The following is a 24,917-nucleotide window of genomic DNA, read 5'->3' as shown; positions in this document are numbered from 1 at the left end:
TAGCCCAAGGGGCCTAGTGAACTGAGCTCATGATGAGGTTCTCTTTATGAAGGGGTGGTATGATAACATTGTCATGATATCTCGTAACAATATCTAATACAGCGAACACATAATGTGCTCGGTTGTGGGTCCGAGGAGCCGACGTGCGAAATGCCTAGCTGCAGATACAAGCAGTGAACGATCGACGTGCTTAATCGCGCAGTTTGAGGTGCCGACACGCGAAATACCTAGCTGTGCATTCTGAGGTGCCAATGCGCAAAATGCCTAGTTTGCGAGCTCGAGGAGTCGACACTCAATCTGCTTAGTCGTGCAGTCCGAGGTGCCGACGCGCGAAATGCCTAGATGTGAGATTGAGGAGTTGACGCTTGATGTACTTACCGTATTTAGTTGCATAATGACCGCACTTCTTGTAAAAAAAATTGACTCAAATTCAGGGGTGCGATCACTACGTGGGTTAAATTTCCCACAAAAAGAAGCATTTTCTTTTTCCATCCCGCATTTGCAGCGAGATGACAAAGGGTCCACAAGCAGGCGGCTGCCGCTGTCAGTGCGAGACACCAGAACAAAAATTGCGGCTGGCGGAGCAAGCCGAACGCGCCAAATGCAATTATTTTTCTTCTTGGGAGTACATTACGCGCATTGAAACAGTTTCTTCCGAATCAGTAATGAATAATATCGTTAATATTGGCAAGTTTGCAACAATAACGTAGCCATATCTACTTTGAGGGGACAAAAAACGGAGATGGGCGCACTTAGCTGCCAGTGACATAAAAACACATGACGGGCATGCTGCACAAACTGCGGCATTTGTCTTCACTGCTATCCTAATACGGCATGTTTCCGCTAAGGTTGGGCGAATATCTTAGCTGCACTACAAGCGTCAGCATAAGAATAGGGTACACTTCTATTGTATCAGTGTAAACGTGGTCACCACAGTTGCCGCTCGCGATTTGTTGCATGTGCAAGAGCGCAAATTAGAAGAATCAAAAGGCGTCCTTTATTTTGTTGTTGTTGAACAAAACCATTATAAAGTCTGCAAATAATAAAGTCGAGGCAAGTTTGGTTGTAGCTTTTTTTTTTCATGGAACTGCGGAAAGTGATGAAAGGAATGAAATGGGGCATCTGCTTAAGGATGTTGGGTTCGTGCAGACCGCTTGGCATGCCTTCAAGAGTCGTTTGCGTAGCATTTGACAGATGCTAAGCACGATCATCATTAGCTAGACTTGGCACATGACATATCGCTGCGACAAGTTCAGGGTGCGATCATGTAATGATCGCACCCTGAACTTGATGATGAGAAAGAAAAGAAATAGAATTTTAAGGACAAAATTCAAGGGTGCGATCATTGTGCGAGTAAATACAGTAGTCGTGCAGTCGGAGGCGCCAATGCACGAAATTCTTAGGCAAGGGTCTGAGATGTTCATGCACGATGTGCTTGATCACCGAGTCGGAGACTCCTGTACGCGAAATGATTAGCCATGGGTCGGAGGATTGCATGCGCAATGTGCTTGGTCACAAATTCCAAAACACAGAGTGCTAAAAGGCTTAGCTGCGTGTCAGAGAATTCCGCAAGCGAATCTTGGTTGCATGCAATGTCTGCATCGCTAATGCTCGGTATGCTTAAACGTCCACAAACGTAGGGACTGGCCACGCCACTACGATGTCCGCGTAGTGCCCATTTTGACACGTCGAGATTATGGCAAGTGGAGACGTCCAGACTCGCAAGGTGCAAAGAGCCGAAAAGATGGTGTGAGTGCCGGACTAATGGCAAACATTCCTCAACTCACGTGGAGGGTGCAGCGAATCGCAAACTCCGGCACAACCTTCAATCATTCTTTTGTGTGCTTGTTTCTGTATGAAGGAGATAGCTGAAGTGGCAGATTTGAAGACTGAGAAATGCGCTTTCCAACAAGATCAAGATGGTGGCACTCGGTTGCGCCATTCCAAATATTGTGACTTAAAGAATGCTGTTCTTTCTCGCTTTCCACGAACTCTTTAAGCTGTGTCCATCATTAAGCTATTTTGTCTAGCAAATGCACACACAAACTTGGTAGGCATCCACTGTAGTTGCCAACTGATGGACCACAATGCAAACACTGCCTTCCACACGTGGTCGTCAGTCCAGCCCGTGATCTCACGCCCGATCACCGATATGGTCTACTCGTACAAATGTTTCAAGGGAAAACTTCCTGCAACGGTTTGCTGCCCGTCTTACCCACTGGCTAAGCCTAACCAGTGCCGCTTCATCAGAGTCGGCAACAAAAGTTGTGGTCTGGTCCAACCTCAGTTACTCCATCACATCTCTGGTATTTCAATACGGGATACCATGGTGGTGATAATACCATCATCGTCAGTACGACTAACACCATCCAGTAGTAGCTAGAGGAAATTAACTAGCATGTTGCTTTGTGTGCGATGCTCAGTGAAGCCCTCTCTTTTCCCAATAGTTTTCACTCCAGCCTGGGGTTCTCGCACAAGCGCAGGCCTAACACGAGTAAATATGGCACTTTTCAACAAAAAGTTTTCATATGCAATGTTGCACAGTCGAACCTACTTATAACGATACCGGTTTTAACTAAATATCAGTTATAAGAATGAGAAGCTGCTGCACCGTCAACTTTTGCATCTTTTCCATGGTGAAATAACCCACTTACTACAATGTTCGATGCCGCATTATCGGTTAGAACGATGAAGTTTGGCTGCTGAGTATCCCAGGTGAAAGGTAGTGAAATGCGAAATCCTTGAAAAGAAAAAAAGAGAACGAGAAATTCGAGCCGCTGCAAGATGCACCGCTGCTTCAACAACCGTTTACTCATTTTCTAGCCATCACCGTGCTCCTCTCTCCCGTTGCCCTTCCCCCCCTCCAAACACGAATGGGCTGCACACACAGCTCAGCTGTGTCTACAGTACTACGCGGCCCCACCCTCTGAAACACAAATGGACCACGCCAACTGCGCTGCTCACAGGTTGCTTGCATGTTGCTCGCTGGCTCCTCATTCTGCTCTCTGCAAACAGCTTAATTGCTCGCATTGGTCTTCGTTATTTCTGTTGAAATCGTTGCTCGCCACGGGGTTTCTCACCGCCAAAACGGAAGAGGGCTGATCTGCCCGCTGATCATCGGCAATGTACGACGTTGCCGGTGAAAAGAAAGTGCACGGCTGTAGATTTGGAAACTAAGTGCTTCTAACCAATGAGGTGATTGTTGCGACCGTGCTTGCATCAGATAGCGATGGCAGCAATGACGCGGCAGAGCAGGCTGCCCAATGAGGCGATCGTTGCAAACGTGCTTGCATCAGATAGCGACGGCGACGATGGCACAAAGACGCAGTAGGGCAGGCTGCCCAATGAGGCGATCGTTGCAAACGTGCTTGCATCAGATAGCGACGGCGACGACGGCACAAAGACGCAGTAGGGCAGGCTGCCTCAACGTTGTCCTCACAGGAAGTCCGGCAGATGATTCAGTCGCTCAGGGACTTCGTTTTCGCGAGGAACCTTCTGCTGCACTACGTGGAGCACCTGGATGCTTTGGAGAAGGATGTCGGCAAGCTTCGCGTAAAGCATGCAAGGCTGAGGGACTTGCACACCAGTGAAAAGCTTGTCGAAATGCTTGTGGCGATCTCACCTCAGCGTTTATTCTGGATTGCTCAAGCTGACAGGCTGCCACAGCAGCACTCTTGCAAGTTTTAAAAGGCCCCTTTTGGGGCCACCAATACGATGCCTCGGCAGTACTCGCATATTGCTTGCCACCCGTAACACCTTTTTGCAATTGTTATAGTTGTGCCATTCTCTAATGCCAACAGCCGGGCTTGTTACACATGATCAGAGCGCCCAGGAAGTAGATAAACGACTGAACACAATCAGTGGCCGGATGGAGGAAGGTGGTGGAGAGGGGGGCACTGCCCTCCCCGCCATTACAGTTTTCTCACAACAGCTCTGCCATCCCCTATTTTGATTTTCTAATGCAACCCAGTTATAACAATTATTAGTTATAACAATGCAATTTTCGTGGCACCTGAATATTGTTATAAATAGGTTCGACTGTACAAGTTAGTGGCAGTGAAATGCTCCCCTGACATCCCATTCTAGCTCACATTGTTCTGGCCATTATCACACTGACATGAAATGGCCACCACACTCCGTTTCATGCAACCAGGCAACACTGTGGAGGCCACGCAGATTAAAAAAAGAAAAGCACAGGTTTTGTTGTGCGGTTTTTTTTTTATCTGCAAAGCTTTCTACAGATTAACTACTTCATATACTGCAACTACAACATAAAGCACATTGAATCATCCACTATCTGTGCAATCTTGTGCTTCCTGTACACAACATGCTATGTTTTGGTTCCAAGATAAAGCAGTGCGGTGTGGTCGCTGGTCGCAGAAATGCGTCACACCGCTCATTCGGTGTTGAAAAGTTCAGATCTGCAACACCCTCCATGTAATATAATTAAGTCATACATTGCAACATTAAAAGTATGAAACTTGATGTTACGTCAAATTACATAAGCATACATAACACCTTTTTTTTCATACATGAACACTTCTTTTTGTTTGCGAAGGCGAACAGTGACAGCCTTCCTAGCACTGCCTGTTATGTGTGAAACGGAGAATAAGATTCACCTGTCATGCCACCCAATATTCGGGAACATTATTTATACAATTTGACGGCACCACTGACTGATCAGCTAAGGGACTTTTCCATTTTCACTGCTGTCGAAGGGACACCTTAGTTGCAGTATCTACGATAAACTCCTGCGAATGCAACCCTTGTTAATTTGAAAAATCATATAGTCTGAACTTGCCATCCAGTTCGAGCAAACATATGCATTATTCACTTGCATAAAATTCTGTATAATCTGCAGGAATTTGGCTGCGCACTGCTTAATTTAGACAAGCCACAGAGCATGGTGAGCACTGAACAAAGCAAGTGGGCAATGCAAAAGCAGCGCTAGTGCCCAAATTAAATTCAGCAGCGAAGTATGCACCACTACAGTTGTCATTTGGAATTGTGTGTGCACTGCGCATGAAAGTGCCAAAGCTGCACAATGTCAACAGTTGAAGCTGTCTTTTTGCCTAGACACAAGGTTACAAATGCATGAACTTGCTAGACGTGTTCGTCTGTCTTTGGTTGGAGACAGATGAACCCAAACAGTGCCTCTTTTGCCGTCAGACTAGAATGTTTGTGTGAAGGCAAACTCCACCACCAGTGAGCCAATTTGCACAAACAGTTAGTGGCAAACTCCCTGCAACCGCTTGCTGCCAATGGCCACACTTCCAGGTCTAACCAGCTCTGCTTTGTCGGTTTTTCAGCAACGAAAGTAACGATTTGGTGCCAGGTCAATGCAGGCCTATTCGCAGTGGCCATACGGCAGTTGGAAAGCCAAAGAACTACCCCACCAAGTAAAGCAAGGGCAGAATAGCTACAATCTGAATAGCACTAAATTTGATTGTGGCTGCCGTTTTTGTGATATCGAGCGTGGATCATGCCCAAAAGTCAAGCAAGAAAGAGCATGGCACCCAAAATTTAAATTACCGTTACACTTTTGTTCTACAGAGAATGTGGCAGTGCTGCAGAAAAGCCCAAATACAGAAGAACCTACTTCATTCATTAAAGAAAAAACAAGAAAAAAAGCATACTAACTGGGAAAACGTACGATCCGAAGCAACTAAAAAATCTGACAGACTCCACTGTTGTTGACATCTACGTAATACGAAGCATTGTGCCGATCGTTGCGGCACAAGACGCCAAAGTGTGTCAAACTGGTGGTGCTTGCGCGGCCCGAGACGCATTTTGTTGTTTTCCTATTGTGTGGTGTTTTAAGGTGGCGGTGAGAAACCAAGACGAAATCAAGCTGGTAGACCATGCCGGATGCTGCTGAAGTGAAATGTGATGGCCACATCGCGCTGCCTGCAGCAGGGAACGGCAGCGCGTTTGGATTATCGCCTACTAAAGGCATGTACCACGCTTCCAATGGCACCAAGCTCTGTGGAACAGATGAATGAAGATGTTTATCGCAATGGAACTGGCAGTGATAGTTGTGCATACTGCGTGCAACGACTGTGGAGATTTGCTGGTACTGAAATGAGAAACTTAGTACGTGCAGGCGTTCTCACGTGAGATGGGAGGGCAAGTATTGTGGTGAAGCTGCCACGGTGGGCAGCTATATACTGTTTTCGATGGCGCGCGCCTAGCACATTTTCTTGTTTACATGGGATCTAATGGCTGGAAAACGTATCATATGATTGCAGTTTGGCAACATACTGAATGTTGGTGGCGAAAATTTGTGTTTTCCAGAAACGTATGAATCACTAAAAAATGAGGACAACTCTATTGGGTCATTTCTTGCGTTCTCAATTGCAAACGTCGGCGCCGGGAAATCGTACGTAATGGGAACGTATCAACAAGGTTCTACTGTAATTGAGCGGATCTTAAAAATTTAAACGACCAAAAAAACTGTCCAGCAACTGTCTTGGCAGGGATGGCTCCACAACACCACCATGCCCATATCTTTGTAGTGTCCAGCCTTTCACGTGCTTCCAATGAAAATTCCAATGAATCGATGTCTGCATTTTTTTACCTGCTGAGCGCTATCCTCTTCCAAAGGTGGTGCCGGTGGCGGGTGCATTGGTGGAGGTGGAGACCACTCCTCCGTCGGAGAGCTGCAGATAGGAAAGAATCTTAAGAACCATGTGCAATCTTTATTAAAAATGTAGTTACGGCCATTCAGCTGTTATTTTGCTTTCATCAGCATAATCACTCCCTGCCAGCCACGGCAGATATGGCATTGCACTGCTCAGCTTGAGGTCACAGGTTCAAACCCGGCATCGACAGCTTATTCATTGCCATCACATACAACTTCTGTTGCAGCAGCCTGCAAAAGTGTTACAGCTCATCATAGATGTTTTACAGTTGCCACACAACCTTCGTGCAAAGCTACTGCAAGCCATGACATCCATCGTGGCATTAAAAATGGTTTCAACATAACATATGAAAAATCCTGCTACATCCACTGCTCATCTTATAGCTTGGTTTTCCTACTGCTGTAAGCTTTTTACAGTATTCTGTTTGTTGAGGGGCTTACATTTGTCATCTAAAAAGAAAGTCACACGGAAGTTAGAGCCAGGGTTGACACGCAAAAGAAGCAATTCAGGTATTTCTCAATGCCCCTTGCATGTTTTCTGTACACTTGTCAATCCAGCACAGTCGATTCCCATTAATTAGACTCTGACGTGAGAGACAAAATTGACTGAATCATCCAGCAGGTCAAATTTAACAAGAAACAGGAAAAAAACAACAACACCAAAACACATCGTCAATTCATTTGTCAGTATTTGCCCTATCTTAACACGCCACCGAATCAAATGCAGGCCCACTTCCTATGTCTCCAAAGTAGAAACGCAACCTAGAAATTACGTAGTAGCTCCTAAACAAAGTAGAAATCTTAAGTGCACTTGATTTGTTAGCAATAAAAATTGGCAAGAGCCAGTAGCCCAACATTTTCTAGCTTTTTGTACCGAGTTTCTGGTAAAATAAAATACTGCTTAATAAATATAAATATTCTTCAAAAATTGGATACTGTTGCTGGCATCACAAGCTCATCATGTTTGCTTATTGTGCAGCGTTCTCCCGTGCGAAAATGCAACCACTAGTGGTAACACAGGTATAATTTCCATTTCTATGACAATAATTTGAGTCCATTATTTGCCACTGTGGAAAAAAAAAGATAATGAAGTTAAATCCTCAGAAAAAAAGATTCGCACATTTAGAAAAAACACTTTCATGACAGCTATTAGCCTCAAAGCTGATTGCTCTTGCACATCAAATGGGTACGAGTGAAACAAACTGGCCACAAACGAGCCCATGGCTGCATGCTTTGCTCTTTCCTGCACTGTGGCTCACTGCACCAAATTGCCTAACTGCTACAGCCATGTTCCCGGTTCGCTGATTCTAGCGTGGAAAGAGCAGTGACAAGCTCCAGAAGAAATAAAAGTACAATTTTAACAGAATGTGTGGCATTCTAGATGCACAGGACACAGCACAGGGCATTCGAATCCCATGCCTCGGCAATACCTTGGTTAATGTCCAGACAGTTTTCAACAATTTGAGCCCGCCATCCACTCCATGGCATCCCCTGCACCTACTGCTACTCGTTTTTGCTAAATTAAAATGACTTGCAGTGATGTAAGGCTTGTTAAATGGCGATTTTTGTATTCAGGGGGTTAAGAACTAAAACAACTCGCTGCTTGTTCACCTGAAAAAAAATAAAAAATTCCAGCTTCCAATTTAAGAAAGAAATGGGATTTTGTGTGTGCTGGTGTATCTTTCCCATGAACATTATTTTCATGATGCTTTATTAGCAGCGAGAATTTGGAGTGGCGCCCTCTTGCAAGTGATGTCCCGGCCAGGAAGCAGCTCGCTCGGCTGCTGTGCGCGCTCGTTCCCTTTGTGTATGCTTGGGGTATGGGCGGCTCGAGCCGTACTTATTGAAGGATATGTCGGCTTTTTTCTGCTGCCATGCCTGAACCACACAGTTTCTTCTTCAAAAGTGAAGTGAGTCGAGAAAATTTGTGGCTGGGATATCGCAAGCGATATAGCGTTGAAGGGGTCTACTAGTTTTACAATGCATATGTGCGCCGTGTCTATCCATAAATTTTATGTAAAAAGAATTTATGAAAATTCAACACGTTAAGTTGTGTATGATGCTTTGCTAAACACATGACATTCACTTAGTACTTAGCTATGAGAGATTTTACATGGACGAAAAATCTTGGTAATTGGCATCAGCATGCAATCCGTGTTAGACACTGCCCAGCGAAACTGTCATCATGATTCTTATTACTCTGGTGAGTTCTAGTCAAATATGGCCGTTTATTAATGCGTAAAAGAAAGAGTTAGGCGCGCATTTCTTATGGAAAAGTTTGCTGCTATTTTCATCCTCCTCTGAAACAGGCCTCCAAAAAACGAATTGCTCATGGCTGCTAACACTACGGCACATCATGTAGAGTATTTACATAGTTGACTCCCAAATACGTACCAAAGTAGCAATCACCTGAGATAAATGTCTCATGGTTAAGACCGAGAGCCAATCAATTGCAAGCGATGAAATGTTTCATGGTGGCCCTCAGTAGCCTTTATCGACAATATGGCACACCCCTCATGCAACGGTAGGAACAAACTGTTGGTACGGCGAGGCACGTGTTCTTCGCAAAACCCATCAGTTCACTAGAACTTCGAACTGAACCATAAGAAATTTTTTTACAGTGCCAATTGGAATGCCTAAAGTATTCTCGAGGTACTACAGCGCAGCTTAGGGTGCCTAGAAAAGTAAAATTCAAGCATCTTCTGCTTCACCATGTCTCGATGCAGCATTGTTTAATTATACAAACGGAAAACTATTCGCTTTGTCATACATAAAAGAGAACCTTGCAAACCTTCATAAAGAAAACACCACAAGCCTCACATATTTCACTTGATTTTTGACCCTCCACCGGGGAATTATGATATCTTCAATATGTCCCATAATACTAATGACTGACGCTTTGACTTCTTTCTGGCTGTAGCCATACAGTCGAAAAGACATACTTCACTAAAAAATTTCGGCCTAGCAGCCTGTGTCAGTTCGCCAAATATATAAGTATATTTGCCGTCATGTATATTCCCCAAGCAACAGGCACCAGTAAATTTCTCAAGTGAGTTGAATGTGTAGCACGGAAAAGGGAATATATAATGGTACATTCCTTTTTGTATTCTGCAAATAGCTGTAAGCGTTCATTAGCTTTACTTCAAATTACTGCCACTTCACATAAACACGTGAAGAACCGCCTAATTTTGAGAAGCAGTTAAAGAAGCAAGTGGTGCTTGTAGAATCTAAACTGCTGTGTTAAGTCCAGTGAAGCCCTCATGTTACTGCCGAGCGTTTCTGTGAAGAAATGCATAAATTCAATGTTATACCACAAACCACTTGTCATGAGCAAACCTGTTTTAGCAGATTAAAACCAAGGTAACTGTTGTAGAAGTCATATATAGCCAGCATTCAAGACATACTTGTTGCACCGCAGCAGGTACAGTATCATAATTGGATTATTATACGCTATGTTTTTGTGGTTGTCGATCCGCACATGAAAAACCCACAATGGGCTGGTCTGTGCTCCTTCGGCTGGCACTGTAGCATTGCCGTTGAGAGCTGCATTGTCGTCTAAGAAATGAGCTCTTTGAATAAATTTTCGCGAATCAAGATGTTGTAAAATATTTGACATTACCGCCATAAGTATACAAGCAGAGAGAACGAGGGCGAACAAATGAAAACACCGCAGAAAGTGCCCGGACTGTAGCAGACGACAGGCACGAGTACGAGCCCTGACGTCACGCGAGCGGCGCTCGCAGCGCCCCTGTAGTTCGTTCTCGGGGCTAATAGTCAAAAGCACTAAAACACTTATAGTATGTTGGGCAGAATTTATGTCAACATTATGAGCAACACCTGTTTCTGCACAGAAGAAAATACCAAAGAAAATACGTAAAACAGTAGGACTTTTGTCAAAACAAATCTAAGAAAAAAGATAATAAATTCTGGCGTTTTACGTATTAAAACCATGATCTGGCAATGAAGCACAGCATAGCAGGGGACCTCACATTAATTTCGAACGCCTCTCCAACATACATCTAAATATAAGTAGAGTAAAACTTTGCTAATTTGACAATCGTTAATTTGGAAATTCGAATCATTCGGACTTGTCCTTTGGTCCTGGCAGACGTATGCATTATTTTTTGCATTGAAACTCTCGTTAATTCGGACGTATTTTGGCCGCACGTAGGTTAATTCGAACAACTGTTGGTGCTCGGCGAGCACAGGAGTGCTGCAAATGTGCAACGCAAAAGAGCGAAAATGGCATTAGCATCCACCAAAACGAAGTGGCGAGGTCCGCATCGCCATAGTTGTCAGTGGAAACCATACGTGAATGACAGCAACACTAGAAACCTTTGTGCCTAGTTGTGCCTCTAATGCCTTGGGTTTACCGCCGCGCACAGCACTGCGTTGGTCATGTGCCTTCATGACTGCATAGTCGCCATCCATGATCGCATCAATAGCCGCCACGGTTTTGTCTGCAGTGGTTGCAGCTTTCGTTTTGGCAAGCTTTTGAGGATGAAGAGCACTGGCTACATCATGATGAACGGTGACCAGCTCACTGGTGAAAAAATCGGGATGTATGCGTGGTAGTAAAGAAGTCTGCCTCAGATGAAGACGCGTGCCACGGCTGCACTGTGAAGAAAGTCGTGAGGCTTTTGCTGCTGTGCGGGCTAATTGGCCATGAGATGACGAGAATGGCAACTTCTGCACTATTTTTGTACGAAATAGAGACGGGATTGGCTCATTCATTCAGTAAATAAAAGTCTGTTGACGTAGTAAGCACTTGTTTATTGTTTTCTTGATACCCTTGATGATTCGACATTTGGTTAATTCGGACATTTCTGTTTGGTCCCGTGAAATACATATTAACGAGGTTTTACTGTACAAAAGCATTTTTGCATTTTGCCCCCATCGAAATACGGACATCACAGAAGGAATCGAACCCGCGACCTCAAGCTCAGCAGCAACGCCATAACCACTAAGCTACCACGGCGGGTGAATTTGAGAAGACCTAAATGTGATTTGCCTTACCGAAACATCAACTTAGAGTGAACTGGTTTTATGAGAAACTGAAAGCAAATGCGCATAAACTGCCCAGTTTATTCCGAGAATTGACCATTAGAGTCCATCTAAAGGGAACTTACTGCATCACCAACGGTCGCTCGGTAGGGGCGCAGTGGCGGTAAGCTGCTAACCTGTCATCCTGGGTGGTTTTGTTGGCTTCAGGAAAGCTCCAGGGGTCGCACGGAGCAGGCAGGCTTGCCTCCTGGGACAGGCTGGGCAGGGATGTGTTCCGGGGAAAGTTCCAGGCATCATCCTGCGCTGCATCGCCAGCACCCCCCTCGTGGTGGGACATTCCCCAGAAAGTCGTTCGCGAGTGGGGCAGGCCACGTGCTCCAGACCATGGCACATCCTTCGACAAAACAAAAATCCAACAGAGCTCAAGCATCTGTTGATTACTCTTTGTGCCATTTATTCACTAGTGCATCAAAGGTACACTAGAGAGAAACACAAGTCAGTTTAGACTGATAAATTATTCTTTCACACCTCTGTTTTCAATAGTTTCCATGCAAGAGATTGATTGCTAGAAGAGAAAATGAAGGCCGAAACTTCATTTCATTTTGCACTGAAACCCGAGACATTAGAAAATGCTGTAGAAGCTGAAAATGTCACAGCAACATGGAGCAGGAACTTCAAGGTAGCATCGCCACCCATGTGCTGTTTTTGAGTCCTTTGTAGCCTACTAAGCCTCTTCTCGCAGTAACAGCGGCTTTTTTTTGTTTTTTTTTTCAGTATTTTAAAAGCATGATTTAGTAATACACAGCTTATCTTGGTATCTTTATCTTTAGTGTGCCTTTATTGCATGGTTTATTGGCAAGGTTTTATATCGCGATGCTGCGCAGTGAACAACATGACGAAGATTATGCACAAACCTGTGTTGCTGGCTGACACTTGCAGCTCATAGATCCAAAACGCAACTTTAAGCTCACACATCACACTCTAAACACAGCTTGTCTTAAGAACAAAATGTGCCTCGAGAAAGGCCCAGATCGAAAACTTCGATTTCCTTTCTCGAAGGCCACGAGCAGCAAGACCTACACAGACGCAGTTGCTATGGAAACACGGATGTTTGATCTGGCAGTCCCAGTGCTCCTTTGTGAAAAACAGCATACAACTTTCGCCACACTCTCTCCAACACCGCCGGGCTGGTTGAGGCCTCTCACAAGCATTCCTTGCTCCATAGTTTTAAAACAACAGCTACTAAGGAACTGCCATTTGCTGCACCAGATAGTGATCCAGTATTCTCAGTAATCTCAGGTGGGCTCGGTGGCTGTGCCATGACACAGCCTTCTCATCCACTGACTTTCGCAATGCAGGTACTCGTGACTACCTTCGCCTACATCTTGCCAGCACTCTTCAACGTTTCCTCGGTCGTCCTACCACAGCTGGAAATGCTGTTCTGCAACGGGAACTACGGAGCCCTTGTTTTGAGCGCCTCGGAAGCGTCGACGAAAGCCGCGCTCCCCCACTGGATCCTCGAGATCAGATGGAAAGCGCAATCGGCAGCGACAACATCGTTCCTGCCAGCGTATAAAGAGCACCGCCTCCCGCCTGCGCTTTGTGGGCTCAGTGGCTGTGCCATGACACAGCCTTCTCATCCACTGACTTTCGCAATGCAGGTCAGTAAACCATGCTGCCTTTTCGCTAAAAAAACTAATAACTACTGTCTGGTACAGCTGCCGAGCCTGCAATGTTGCATTTGTGTCGCTGGTGAATGTTTTGGTGTTATGAAATCCCTCCTGCTCTTGTCGGGCGATATAGAGACGAACCCTGGTCCTGACAGATTGGACCGTGTTCTTGCTAAGCTGGAGACGTTGTCAACTGGCCAGGACCAAATAATAACCGATGTACAGGACCTTAAACATCAGATGCGTTCTATTGACACAACTATTTCTGATTTGAGCAAGCACGTAGCAGATCTAGAAAGTGTTTTCCAGGGTGACTCAACTCTCAAAATCGATCTGCAGTCTGCCCAATCTGTATCCGCTAAGACTGCTGCTCTTGTTACTAACCTTGAAGCTCGGTTAGATGACGCCGAAAATAGGTCACGCCGCAACAATTTGATATTTTATGGCCTTTCGGATACTAACTCGCGCGAAACGTTCATTGAATCGGAAGAATTGCTAATCCCCCATTGTCGTGACAAATTACGCATAAATGTGGACCCATGTCAAATTGAGCGTGCACATCGTCTGGGCCGCTACGAAGATGGCCATCAGCGGCCAATTATAGTTAAATTTTTGTCCTCTAAAACAAAAGAAACTGTCCTCTCAAACGGGCCCAAGTTAAAGGGCACCAATTTTAGCATTGGAGAAGACTTTTCCCTTCCTGTTCGTAAAGCATGCAAACACCTTGTCGCGTTTGCAAAAGCAAAAACCGGACCGTTCTTCCTGCGATACAAGAATTTGTTTCTCGGAAAGAAACGCTACACCTTCGATGCCGCCACAGAAACGGTTACGGAAATAGCATAGCGCTTACCTCGCCATCCTCACAAACCTAATCTCTGCGATACCGCCCCTCGAGAGAATATTTGCCTCTCGGTTATCTACACCAACATACGCAGCCTGCTTCCAAAGAGTGATCTTGTGCCCAGCCTCGTGTCTTCAATGGGCAGCAACCTGCTCATCTTGACAGAGACCTGGCTGACTGATAATATAAGTGACGCTGAAGTTCTTTGTAACCTACCTAACTTTAATCTTTTCCGCACTGATCGCACAAACTCTCGAGGGGGTGGCATCCTTATTGCTACAAGCAATAAGCTACAGTGTTCCCACATAAACATCTCATCAGGCCTTGAAATATTATGGCTCCTTTGTCGCGCCACACCAGTATCTATATTAAATGGCGTTTGTTATAGACCTCCTCACAATAGCCCCGAATTCCCCCGTAAACTGCACAACATTTTAAACGAACTTAAAACTAGACACCCTAAGGCACACATTCCTCTTTTGGGGGATTGGAACTATCCTGGCATAGATTGGTGCGCCCCTAATTATCCCATTTTTAGACAGGATGAATCCCGTGAATTTATGGATGTCTGCTTAACCTTTAACCTAGCCCAACTAGTAACCCAGCCTACCCGCATCGCCGGAGATACTGCTAACATTCTTGACTTCATACTATCTAGCCACCCCGACAGCCTGAACACTATTACTTATCTCCGTGAAATCAGCGATCATAAAGTCATTCATGCATGCTTTAACTTCACCCCAATAACAAAAGCAACTTGCCAAAAAACAATTTCTCTCTACAACAAAGGAAACTACGAGGCCTTCAACGCGGAATTGGAGGCCTTTTTTCCATCATATCAGGGGTCATTTGACGAACAAGACATCCACAGAAATTTGTCAATGTTTAAACATAAAATGAATGAATTGACTAATAAATATATTCCCAAATGCAGCTTCCGCGCTAACCACCACAAGCCATGGTTCACGAAGACTCTGGGAAGATTAGAAAATAAAAAGAAACGCCTTTTCTGTAGTGCTAAACTGAGCAGAACAGACTGCGCATGGGAAAAATATTACGCTGCTGAAGAGGCGTATTTGGTCGCAGTAAAAAATGCTAAACGTTCCTTTTACCACATCGATTTGCCAAACATACAGATAACCCGACTAAATTCTTGCAGCTTTTAAATCCCCAATCTTCGCGCGTTGTTACCCTGACTGACGATTATGGACGTGTTATTTCAGACGTTGAGTGCGCTAACATATTTAATTCTGCCTTCACATCTGTATTCACTAAAGAACAAAAACCACCACTCCTCATGACAGCCAGTGATCCCACAATTGCTATGCCAGCTGTTACGTTCTCAGAAACCGGCATATCCCTTCTTATAGATAAGTTAAAACTTTCTTCATCTACCGGCATTGATGAAATCAACACAAAGGTCTTGAAAAACACTCGCCACACATCTAGCAAGTTTTTATGCTTGCTATTTTCGCAGTCCATTTCTACAGGTATCATACCCCACGACTGGAGAGTGGGGAAGGTCGTCCCAGTCCACAAGTCGGGTAAAAAAGATTCACCACTTAACTACCGCCCCATATCACTTACCGGCATACCCTGCAAGCTCATGGAACACGTCATTTACTCTTTAACAATGCAGTTTCTGGACTCAAATAATTTCTTTCACTCATCACAGCATGGATTTCGTAAAGGTTACTCCTGTGAGACTCAACTAGCCATTTTCGTTCACGACCTGCATGCCAACCTTGATGCTAATCTCCAAACTGACGCAATCTTCCTCGACTTTGCTAAGGCATTTGACAAGGTACCCCATAACCGCCTATTTCTGAAACTTTCCAGCCTAAACTTGCATTGTGACATACTAGCATGGATAAAAGAATTCTTGACTCACCGCTCCCAATCAGTCGTCATTAATAAACAAATGTCTAACTTACTACCAGTTTCCTCAGGGGTACCCCAAGGATCCGTCCTAGGGCCTCTTTTGTTTTTAATTTATATTAACGACCTACCTCAGAAATTAGATTGCCATATTCAGATGTTTGCCGACGATTGCGTTATTTACAAAACAGTTACCGACACCTTTAACCAACAATCCCTACAAAGTAACCTAAATCTGGTAGAAAACTGGTGCAACGACTGGCTAATGATACTTAATATAAACAAATGTAAATACATATCTTTCCACCGTCACAGTAATCCTCTCCTGTTTCCTTACACTATCTCTAACGTTCCTATCGACCCTGTCCAATCATATAAATATCTCGGTGTTCATCTTAGTCATCATCTTACATGGAATAGCCATATCGTGAATATTATTTCATCTGCTAACAAAACGCTTGGCTTCTTAAAGCGTCATCTCCACTCTGCCCCCCTGCATGTTAAACTACTCGCATACAAATCACTAGTTCGATCAAAATTAGAATACGCATCGCCCATCTGGTCCCCGAAACAAGTATACCTTGCTAATTCACTTGAATCAGTTCAAAACAGGGCAACTAAATTTATTCATTCCTCGTGCTCTTTTGATATCAGCATATCATCTCTGAAATCGCAGTCCAACCTACCTACTCTTGCACTTCGTCGCCACATTTCTAGTTTGGGCTTATTTCATAAATTCTTTTATTCCGAGCTATCACAGGAACCCTACATCTGCCCTCCCCCACCACGTTTCTCTCTTCGCACTGGACATCAGCAGCAGGTGTCTCGACCACGAGTGAGTGAGTGAGTGAGTGAGTGAGTGAAACAACTTTATTTTGTCCACTATAGACGTAAGTAAACTCCACGCCACCTGGCTAGGCCCACTCGGGGACCATCAGGTGGAACCTGACGGCCCTGTCGCGAGCCCTCTGGACTGCCAGGATTTGGACCACGAGCACACACAAAAACTTTTGCTTCGTCATTCTTCCCCCGGACTGCTTGCGACTGGGAACGACCTTCCCCAAGAACTTGCTGCCATCACATGCCCATCTATGTTCCTTAACCAAATTACGCGTGCGCTTGCATCACAATAATCATTTTTGTTTGTATAACTCGTTCAACATTTTTCTGTTTACTGTTGTTAACCTATATGTGTCCCACCCCTTATGTAATACCCTCACATGAGGGTCTTTAAGGAAATAAAGTGAAGTGAAGTGAAGTGAAAGAAACGGTGTCCTCAAGCACTACAGTCAACAGTTTGCTCTAGTAAACAGGCCCGAGCAAACATTCCCTTGCGAGACGTACCTGCAACGGGGGCACATCCAAGTCAAGTAGCGACACAGCACCTCCGTTGCTAACAGCTGGGCCACCACCTGATGCTGCGCTGCTGGCACCAGACGAGCCACTGTTTACCGAACAGGTCGGTGATGCTGGCGGAGAATCGAAGCTGATCAGCAGCGCCCCATTGTCTTTGCCTGTAGCACCAGAGAGAGCCACACGATGGGGTGGCACGGGGGGTGCAGGTGCTGCACCTTTGCGAAACGAGCTTCTGGCTGCACCCGCCGCAGGCTGCTTTGGTGCAGGCCCTTTCTTTGCTTGCGCACCCTTTTGCTGTCCTTTTCCTGTTGAGCCAAAGAGGTTCAGCTGGCCGCGTACAAATCCAGTCCGCCGGGAGAACAGGCTCGAAGATGTCCCATTGGGCACCGTAGTCCAAGAGGAGTCTTTCTTCGTTGACGAACCGAAAAACGCATCAATCTCTGCTGCTGCAGTGTTGCTCTGCAAGAGATAAGGATGCCAGTGTTTAGATGGTGAACTGTTAGCTTAAGCTGAATTGTGGTCAACTAAGTATGTTTGATTAACAAGATTTTCTAATAGATTCAAATGTGTTAGAAAAACATGGGCTCTTGATACTGAATCAAATGCCAAACAGCTTTCTCAATTTTCAAAATGGGGAAACAAACATGGACAGGAAGTAAGGTAAGAAAATGTTTACTTCTCTGAAAAGATGCAAGGCAACTGTGCAGCCTACCGCAGAAGTGTCTTGTACACAGAAATCAAACCAAGGAAGAAGATTGGCTGCTCTCGCAGCTCAAGCAGTGTGCGTGAAGCTAAAAAAGAGCCCCTGCAAGTAGATATGTGATCCCTGCAATGTGCTGATCAATTGCAAACTGCATGCACCGGTCTTAAGAAAAATCAAAGTTTTTTCTCAGTTCCCATGATCTGTAATCGTCTGTGAGAAATGAGACAAGGACAGGATGAAGTAGTGCATGGAGAGTGGAATACTGAACTGTGATTGAAGAAAAAGAAGATACAAAGGCTAATGCTAGTACATTGAACCCTGTACGAATCGTTTGTACAATGACTCAAAGCTGATAATGTGTACAATTGTTTTCAAAACTAGGCACATTCATGCCTAACTGGTTACAACAGTGTGCATGCTGTACTTACACCAATGTGAGATTCATTGTGCGCAGAGTTCCTTTGTGAATGGAAGCCACCAACCTTAGGTGGTGCTGAAAAGGAAAGGAAATATTACATACTGTACATCAAGCACCTGAATAAAGAAGATAAAAAAACAGCACTGAGGCTTAGCAACAGAACCCTAACGAAATATGAAATAACCAAGCATATGATCAAGGCGACCTGAATCCAGTATCTTATGCTGAATCATATCGTAAATCACAACATACAATAGGCCACACAACATAATGAATCATACACTGGGTTTCTTGGGCTACATTTTTGCCAAACACGATCTGGTATGTGAATATGTATGGTGCAACTCAAATAAACAACCAAAAATACTATGGTCAGCCATACACTGCTAGCAGCCTCTACATGTGGTGTCGTTCTTGTGTACTGCGTTACTTCACCAATGCTTTCAAAGCTCACATTACGGTCAATGTTTGCACATTTTTCTGAGCAAATTTTGCTTTTAGTTCAAGAACATCGGAAGTTTTAATTGTAAAGTGCCGTTCTGAGCGGTTCCCTGTTGGATTCTCTGTGGAGCTTTGGCTACGGATTGTGCATGTTTTCTGCGCTACAAAACACTATACATAAAGTGGTGGAAAAAAAATTGCATGCCTCTTCACACTGTTAGTTTGACTGAAGAAGACTGGCATTAAACGAAGATGTGACAGCGAGCTCCTCACGACGACAGCGAGCCCATCCTCTTCCATACACGAATTGATACATGCGCTTGTTTATAAAATTATGTTGTCTATGTGTACATGCACATATTTATGTATCACATACAAGACGATCAGTTCACGGTTCATGCATGTGCCATTCGGTGTGCTTAATCCATGACATATAGCTCTCATTGATGAGCCACTCCTGCAGGCTATATACCAGTTTGATCTCCAAAGATGTTAGAGGTTTCTATAGTGGGTAATTGTGGAAAGACTAACTGCATGAACTGGTTAATGAGAGTAAAAAAAAGAAAACTAATGAAAGATAACAGGAAGACAAGGCCGAAAAAGTAACTTTAACGAATGGCTTATGCAACAAATGGCAAGGTAAGTGGGTAACAGCGGGGCACTCACGAGGTCGTGGAGGTGGCTTCTTCTTGGGTGTATGGACGACCTTTGGTCGAATAACTGTGGGCCGGCTTGGTGCAACGCCATTTTCCCGCTCATTCTAGAATGTTCAAATAGTCGGAATTTATTTCCTCTTAAGCTGTGCATATGCAGGTAGTATTTTCTGCCACGTGACAACGGGGCAGAAAAATAGTTTAAGTGAAAAATAGGTTAATCAAGAGGCAAAAGTAAGAAAGCAGGGACCGCCATATTTACACACATGAGATCAGCATTTCTGATCCCCACTAAGGCCAATCAACACAGAGTGTGGTCAAAGCATAAAGCACGGGCAAGTATACCAGCAACAAAGTCAGAAAATTTGTTTCAAGATTTTACTTGCCAAAAGCACAATCTGATTATAAGGCATGCAATTGTAGGGAACTCTATTAATAAATTCGACCAGCTGGGGCTTTTTGCCGTATACTAGCACTTTTACATTACTTCCATCGGAATGCATGAGGCCGCTATGGCCAACATCAAACTCACAAACTCGTGCTCAGCAGCACGACACCATAGCAACTGAGTTACTACAAAAGATAGCACCAAAGTCAAGTGTGCTGGAAAACGATACAAAGTGGTACATCTGAACTGAGTTCTACTTGCACTGAGTAAAGCCCAATAAAAAGTGTCCTTGCGACAGTACCTTTAAATCATAGAACTATGATAAACAGCGGTATCTTAAAGGTGTACTAAACTTCTGAAACGTATCATAAAAGTATGATATGTTAGCAACAAAAATTACATGCCTGTATATATGACATCCCCAACAACACTTTTTCAATAGACCAATCTACACACAACACTGCAGCTCCCACAGAGGTGAACAAGGAATAGAATCTTTACTATACACAAATGAAATAATCATGCCAGTCAGTGAAAAAAAACAAAAACAGCTTTTTAATGAGATGGCAAATTTATCTTGCTTTGAAGTTAACTTGCAGCCAAACAAAGTAGAAAAGAAGTACCTCGTGCTACCAACTGCATTTGCATTTCGAGGACTGTTGGCATCTGTAGCTCTGCCACTTACAGGACGTAACGATAGTGATCATGATGTCAACATGTTCATTCACTTCTTATTGCCAGAAGAAATGCACTTAATTGCCCATAAAAGTACTTGTACGCATTGTTAGAACATTAAAAATTAGCTTCACACATGAATTGTTACCCGAAAGTGAAATTTGTAGGTTTGTTGAAAAAAAAAAAATTAATCAGGAGTTACAAAAGAAGGACTCTATATTAACATGCTTTTACGTCCTCTGACTTCAAAGGCACACCTTGTTGCATTTTAAGTGCAGCCGGTAAGACAGTACTGCATAGGTGACCACTATGGTTCGTGCACCAGTGGACGCAGTGGATGTAGTCTCGGACGGTCACTTTTGGCGATATCACCTTCAGTGCACAATTAATTATTAGTTAAGCAAATCCAAATGAGCTGATTGGCTGGTTGAGTGCTGTCATGTCAAGGGGATGGAATTGCCAAAAGTGACTGTCCAAGAATACGTCCCCTGATGGATGCAATTTCTTGGAAGCGTTCAGCGTATTTAGAAATTCTGAGCAAGAGTTGGCGACACAGCGAGATGCTTTCATTTGACGAGCACACATGACATCAGTCGTGCTTTGTCTCACTCAAGTGCCGCTTTCCAATACAGAAGTTCGGAACCAGTACGTCATGAATTCATGGCAACCAGCTAGAATAGTTTAATGTATCCCGGACAAGTACAACTGTAAAGAAAAACTTGCTTTGAAAAATGATGCAGTTCACCAAATTTCTTGAGCCTCCTTTTTATTTATTATTTCACGACCAAGGAAAGGGTCCTTAACGGAAAATTTTTCAGAAAATGGCTTACCTTGTTATTGTTGCTATCTCTTTGAGCTAGTGGCGGCGCTTGAGCTTGTGCACTGAAATGAATGCAGAATGAAAATCTGCGTACGCTAGTGTACTACGGCCTTATAAAGAAAGGGTCCAGGCGATATAGCATGGATGAATGAGAAGTATTTTCCAGAGGCAAATAACGCCGTTTGCTAACCAGACTACCTTACCTAGCTTTCGGCACTGGTGGTGGAGGCGCAGGGCGGAGCGGTTTTGTGGCCATAGGCGCACATAGGGTCGGAGCTGCGACGAGGAAGAAACGGAAAGAGAACTTTAGTGACGAGAACACCTTGATTGCTTGTTGGCGAGCGTTCATAAACAGGTCATCGCACACACTATTCACTGCGTACCGAACAGCTGACTCAATCTTTATCTATGCGGAAGGCTGACGGACAGTGATAAGTTAAACGAACGGAAACAAGACGTACCAGAAGCCAATTTAATTGCGCGAGTTGTGCTCTGGGCGCGATCACAGAGCCTGCCGGCAGCTGACTCGAACATACTACCTCGATAAGCGCTTCGGGTCATATGCGACGGCCATATGCGCTTGAAACTTACGAATGGGACACTCTAACGGTCGGCGCGACCTAACGTTATAGTACCCAACACCTGTCGCGCTACACAGGGTGACATCCGCCACCAAGGACGCACATGTTGGCAGAATGAGGTCAAAAAGAGACACTAAGGGAATTGTACTTTCGAAAAATAGCGTAGCAAAAGTCAATCATACTACATTCTGCTGATTTACGTGGACGACTCCCTCAGTTTACAGCAACTGACCAGACGCGCCTGGTCAGCAGTGTCAGATGAGAGGCGACGTGTGATACCGTCAGTAAAATCGAACTCACCTGATAGCGTTCTGTATACAACGAGTCGAACAGCGAAGCGAACACGCCAAACAATCACTAACACAAGTTAGTAATTGACGACTCTTAAGTACGAGAGTGCTCCACCAACGGTCAGAAACTCACGCACCTACGCCATTATTAAAGGGGCACGCTGGTAGCGCCGCCTGCGCATAAGAATTACCCGAGTTCTGCGTCCAATACGCGAATTTTGCGAACTGTCAGTCAACAGCAGAAATAGCTCATTACGACGAGTCACGATAAAATAGTTATAAAAAAGGCGCTTTCGCAACTTCTACATATCTCATGCACAGTGGCGACAGCGCAGTTTATGAGCGGGGCCCCAGGGCGTACAGGAAGTTTGTATAGGTGTTCTGTGGAATAGGGCCTCCATTGCTTCTACCGCGCTTCAACTTGCAGTGATGCGGGACTCACTCGAGATCGGACAGAGAAAGCTGGGGGATGGGGGAGAAGGACTTGCAAACACTGATTCTTTCAGCTAGAAGTGGCTAGATTGAATTACTTTAACAAACGTTTAGCTAAAACCGCAGTGTATTTCCACGGTGAAAAACAGCGTATGTGGACATTTGACAAGATCAGCTGACCCACTAAAAGAAGAAAGCGATCGTCGAGGACGAACACCTGTATGATTATTCACAATAATTAATTTGCAACTAAAATTCATTTATATACACCATGAGTGCTTGTACGAACGACCATGTATATGATATACCGTGTGTCCCAGCTTACATTAGCCAATTGCGCTGTTCAATTATATATATATATATATATATATATATATATATATATGTATATATATATAGAAAGAACATGTTATGCTAGATAGAAACTAACGGTGTTCAGTTGCCAGAGCTCTCACAACAGCAATGCAAAAGGCCTTAAAATCGTATCTTGCCCCAAATCTTTTTGTTTCGTTGAACAGCTTGGCTAACGCTAACTGATAAACCCAATATAAGCTATACAATTACTTTAATTGAGCGTATCAAACATATAAAGTAGGGAAGGAAACACCGATATCACAATCAACAGTTTCTGATGCGTTTTGTAATTCTCTCTTAAGCTTCTCGTTTTATTATAAGTTTTCACGCATACATGACACGTTAGATCGTGATGTTCCTAACAGAGTGAACATTTTACAGCGAAGCTTTTAAGGGCTACTTTCCCCACTATCGTGTCCGCGTGTAGAAAAAAAGAAATACGAAGATAGTGCAATGCCGGGCCGAGCCGCGGGGGAGGCGAAGCAGGCGTTAAACACTCCCCATACGTGGGCCGACCCCGAAGATAGTGCAATGCCGGGCCGACCCGCGGCGGAAGTGCAGGTCGCCATTAAGAGGAAGCTTTAGCTCGGGTGCTCCTATCTAAATACATGTAAAAGGAGAATTCGTTTTTCTAGGCAACCACTGCACCAAATTTGACGAGGTTTGCTGCATTTAAAAGAAAAACGTAAAATCTAGTGACTGTTGGTTTCGAATTTTCGATTTAGGTCGTCAATTTTTTATAAAAATTTGGCAAAAATCGCAAATTTTCAGAGAACGAAACTATCAAGTTTACAACTCCGTAACTCAGCAAGAAAAAATGATATCGCAATTCTGTGAATTGTACCTGATAGCACATCTAAAGCGGATAAAATTGATATGTTACACATGAACCTCAAAAAATGGGGAAATGTGTAATTACAACTTTTGCAGAACCCTCGTAAACAACGTAACAAATTCACGTAAGATGTAAGCTGACATAACAAATTTGTCCGCTTTGAATGGTCTAATGGAAGCCGTTTACAGAATCGCGATATCTGTTCTTGATGCAGAGCCATTAGTTTGTAAACTTCGTGCTTCTATTTTTTTTCAAACGTCTGAGTTTTTGAAAATCCTTTTAACAAAATTCAAGCCCTAAATCAAAATTCCACTTCCAACAGTCACTAGAATTTAACTTTGTCTCTCAAATGCAACAAATTTCATTAAAATCGGTCCAGGGGTTATCTCAGAAAAACGTTTTTGCGTTTTTACATGTATTTGAATAGGCCGCGTCGGAGTTGGGCCCGAGCTAAAGCTTCCTTTTAAGAGGCCCACATACGCAGCTTCGCTGGTCATCCTTCTTCACAGAGTGGAAGGGCACTGAGTTTTTTTACGCCATTGTATGAGAAAGTGGGCTACTACGTACTCTTTGTTCGTCCTCTCTTAATCTCCACATGTTTACAGATATTACATTTTTCCCCAGATTCTCACCTATACGTTTCTGTTTTCCACTAATTACTTTTTCTTAAGCTTTTTCTGTATTGTTATTACCCCCTCTCGGATGAAACGCGCTCGCAGTATCAGTTGCTTTATTGCATAGCTATTGCTGCAGCCGCTTCTAAGTATATAGAGGTCACGTACTATCAGTGTACACGCTAGCTTTGAGCAACTGCTAGAACTGTCGCAATCGTTAGAACAACGTGCATCGGCGCCCCATGTAAATAGGGACGAGACGTGTGCAAACTGTGCATATAGGATTCAACAATCATCTGCCGTGTTTTATCTAATTACGCAGGG

General features: G+C 44.1%; 1 protein-coding gene across 2 annotated transcripts in view; it reads right to left on the bottom strand.

Moving 5' to 3' along the window:
* Window positions 1–22,530, bottom strand: part of LOC135898166 (uncharacterized) — a 43,565-nt gene extending 21,035 nt beyond the window's left edge. The window contains exons 1-8 of one of the 2 annotated variants that reach the window (XM_065426958.1): window positions 22,369–22,530; window positions 21,691–21,763; window positions 21,498–21,549; window positions 19,618–19,711; window positions 18,521–18,585; window positions 17,378–17,848; window positions 11,770–12,038; window positions 6,578–6,659 (exon numbers count right to left, since the gene is read on the bottom strand). In XM_065426958.1, coding sequence (XP_065283030.1) covers window positions 6,578–6,659; window positions 11,770–12,038; window positions 17,378–17,848; window positions 18,521–18,585; window positions 19,618–19,711; window positions 21,498–21,549; window positions 21,691–21,743 — 1,086 coding nt within the window. In that variant the 5' untranslated portion in view covers window positions 21,744–21,763; window positions 22,369–22,530. The remainder of the gene's footprint in view (window positions 1–6,577; window positions 6,660–11,769; window positions 12,039–17,377; window positions 17,849–18,520; window positions 18,586–19,617; window positions 19,712–21,497; window positions 21,550–21,690; window positions 21,764–22,368) is intronic. The other variant, XM_065426960.1, reaches the window with a different exon arrangement.
* Window positions 22,531–24,917: the final 2,387 nt, after the last annotated feature.

Source organism: Dermacentor albipictus, chromosome 3 (assembly GCF_038994185.2).
Source record: "Dermacentor albipictus isolate Rhodes 1998 colony chromosome 3, USDA_Dalb.pri_finalv2, whole genome shotgun sequence".
NCBI lineage: Eukaryota > Metazoa > Arthropoda > Arachnida > Ixodida > Ixodidae > Dermacentor > Dermacentor albipictus.
This window is presented reverse-complemented; position numbering and strand designations above follow the sequence as displayed.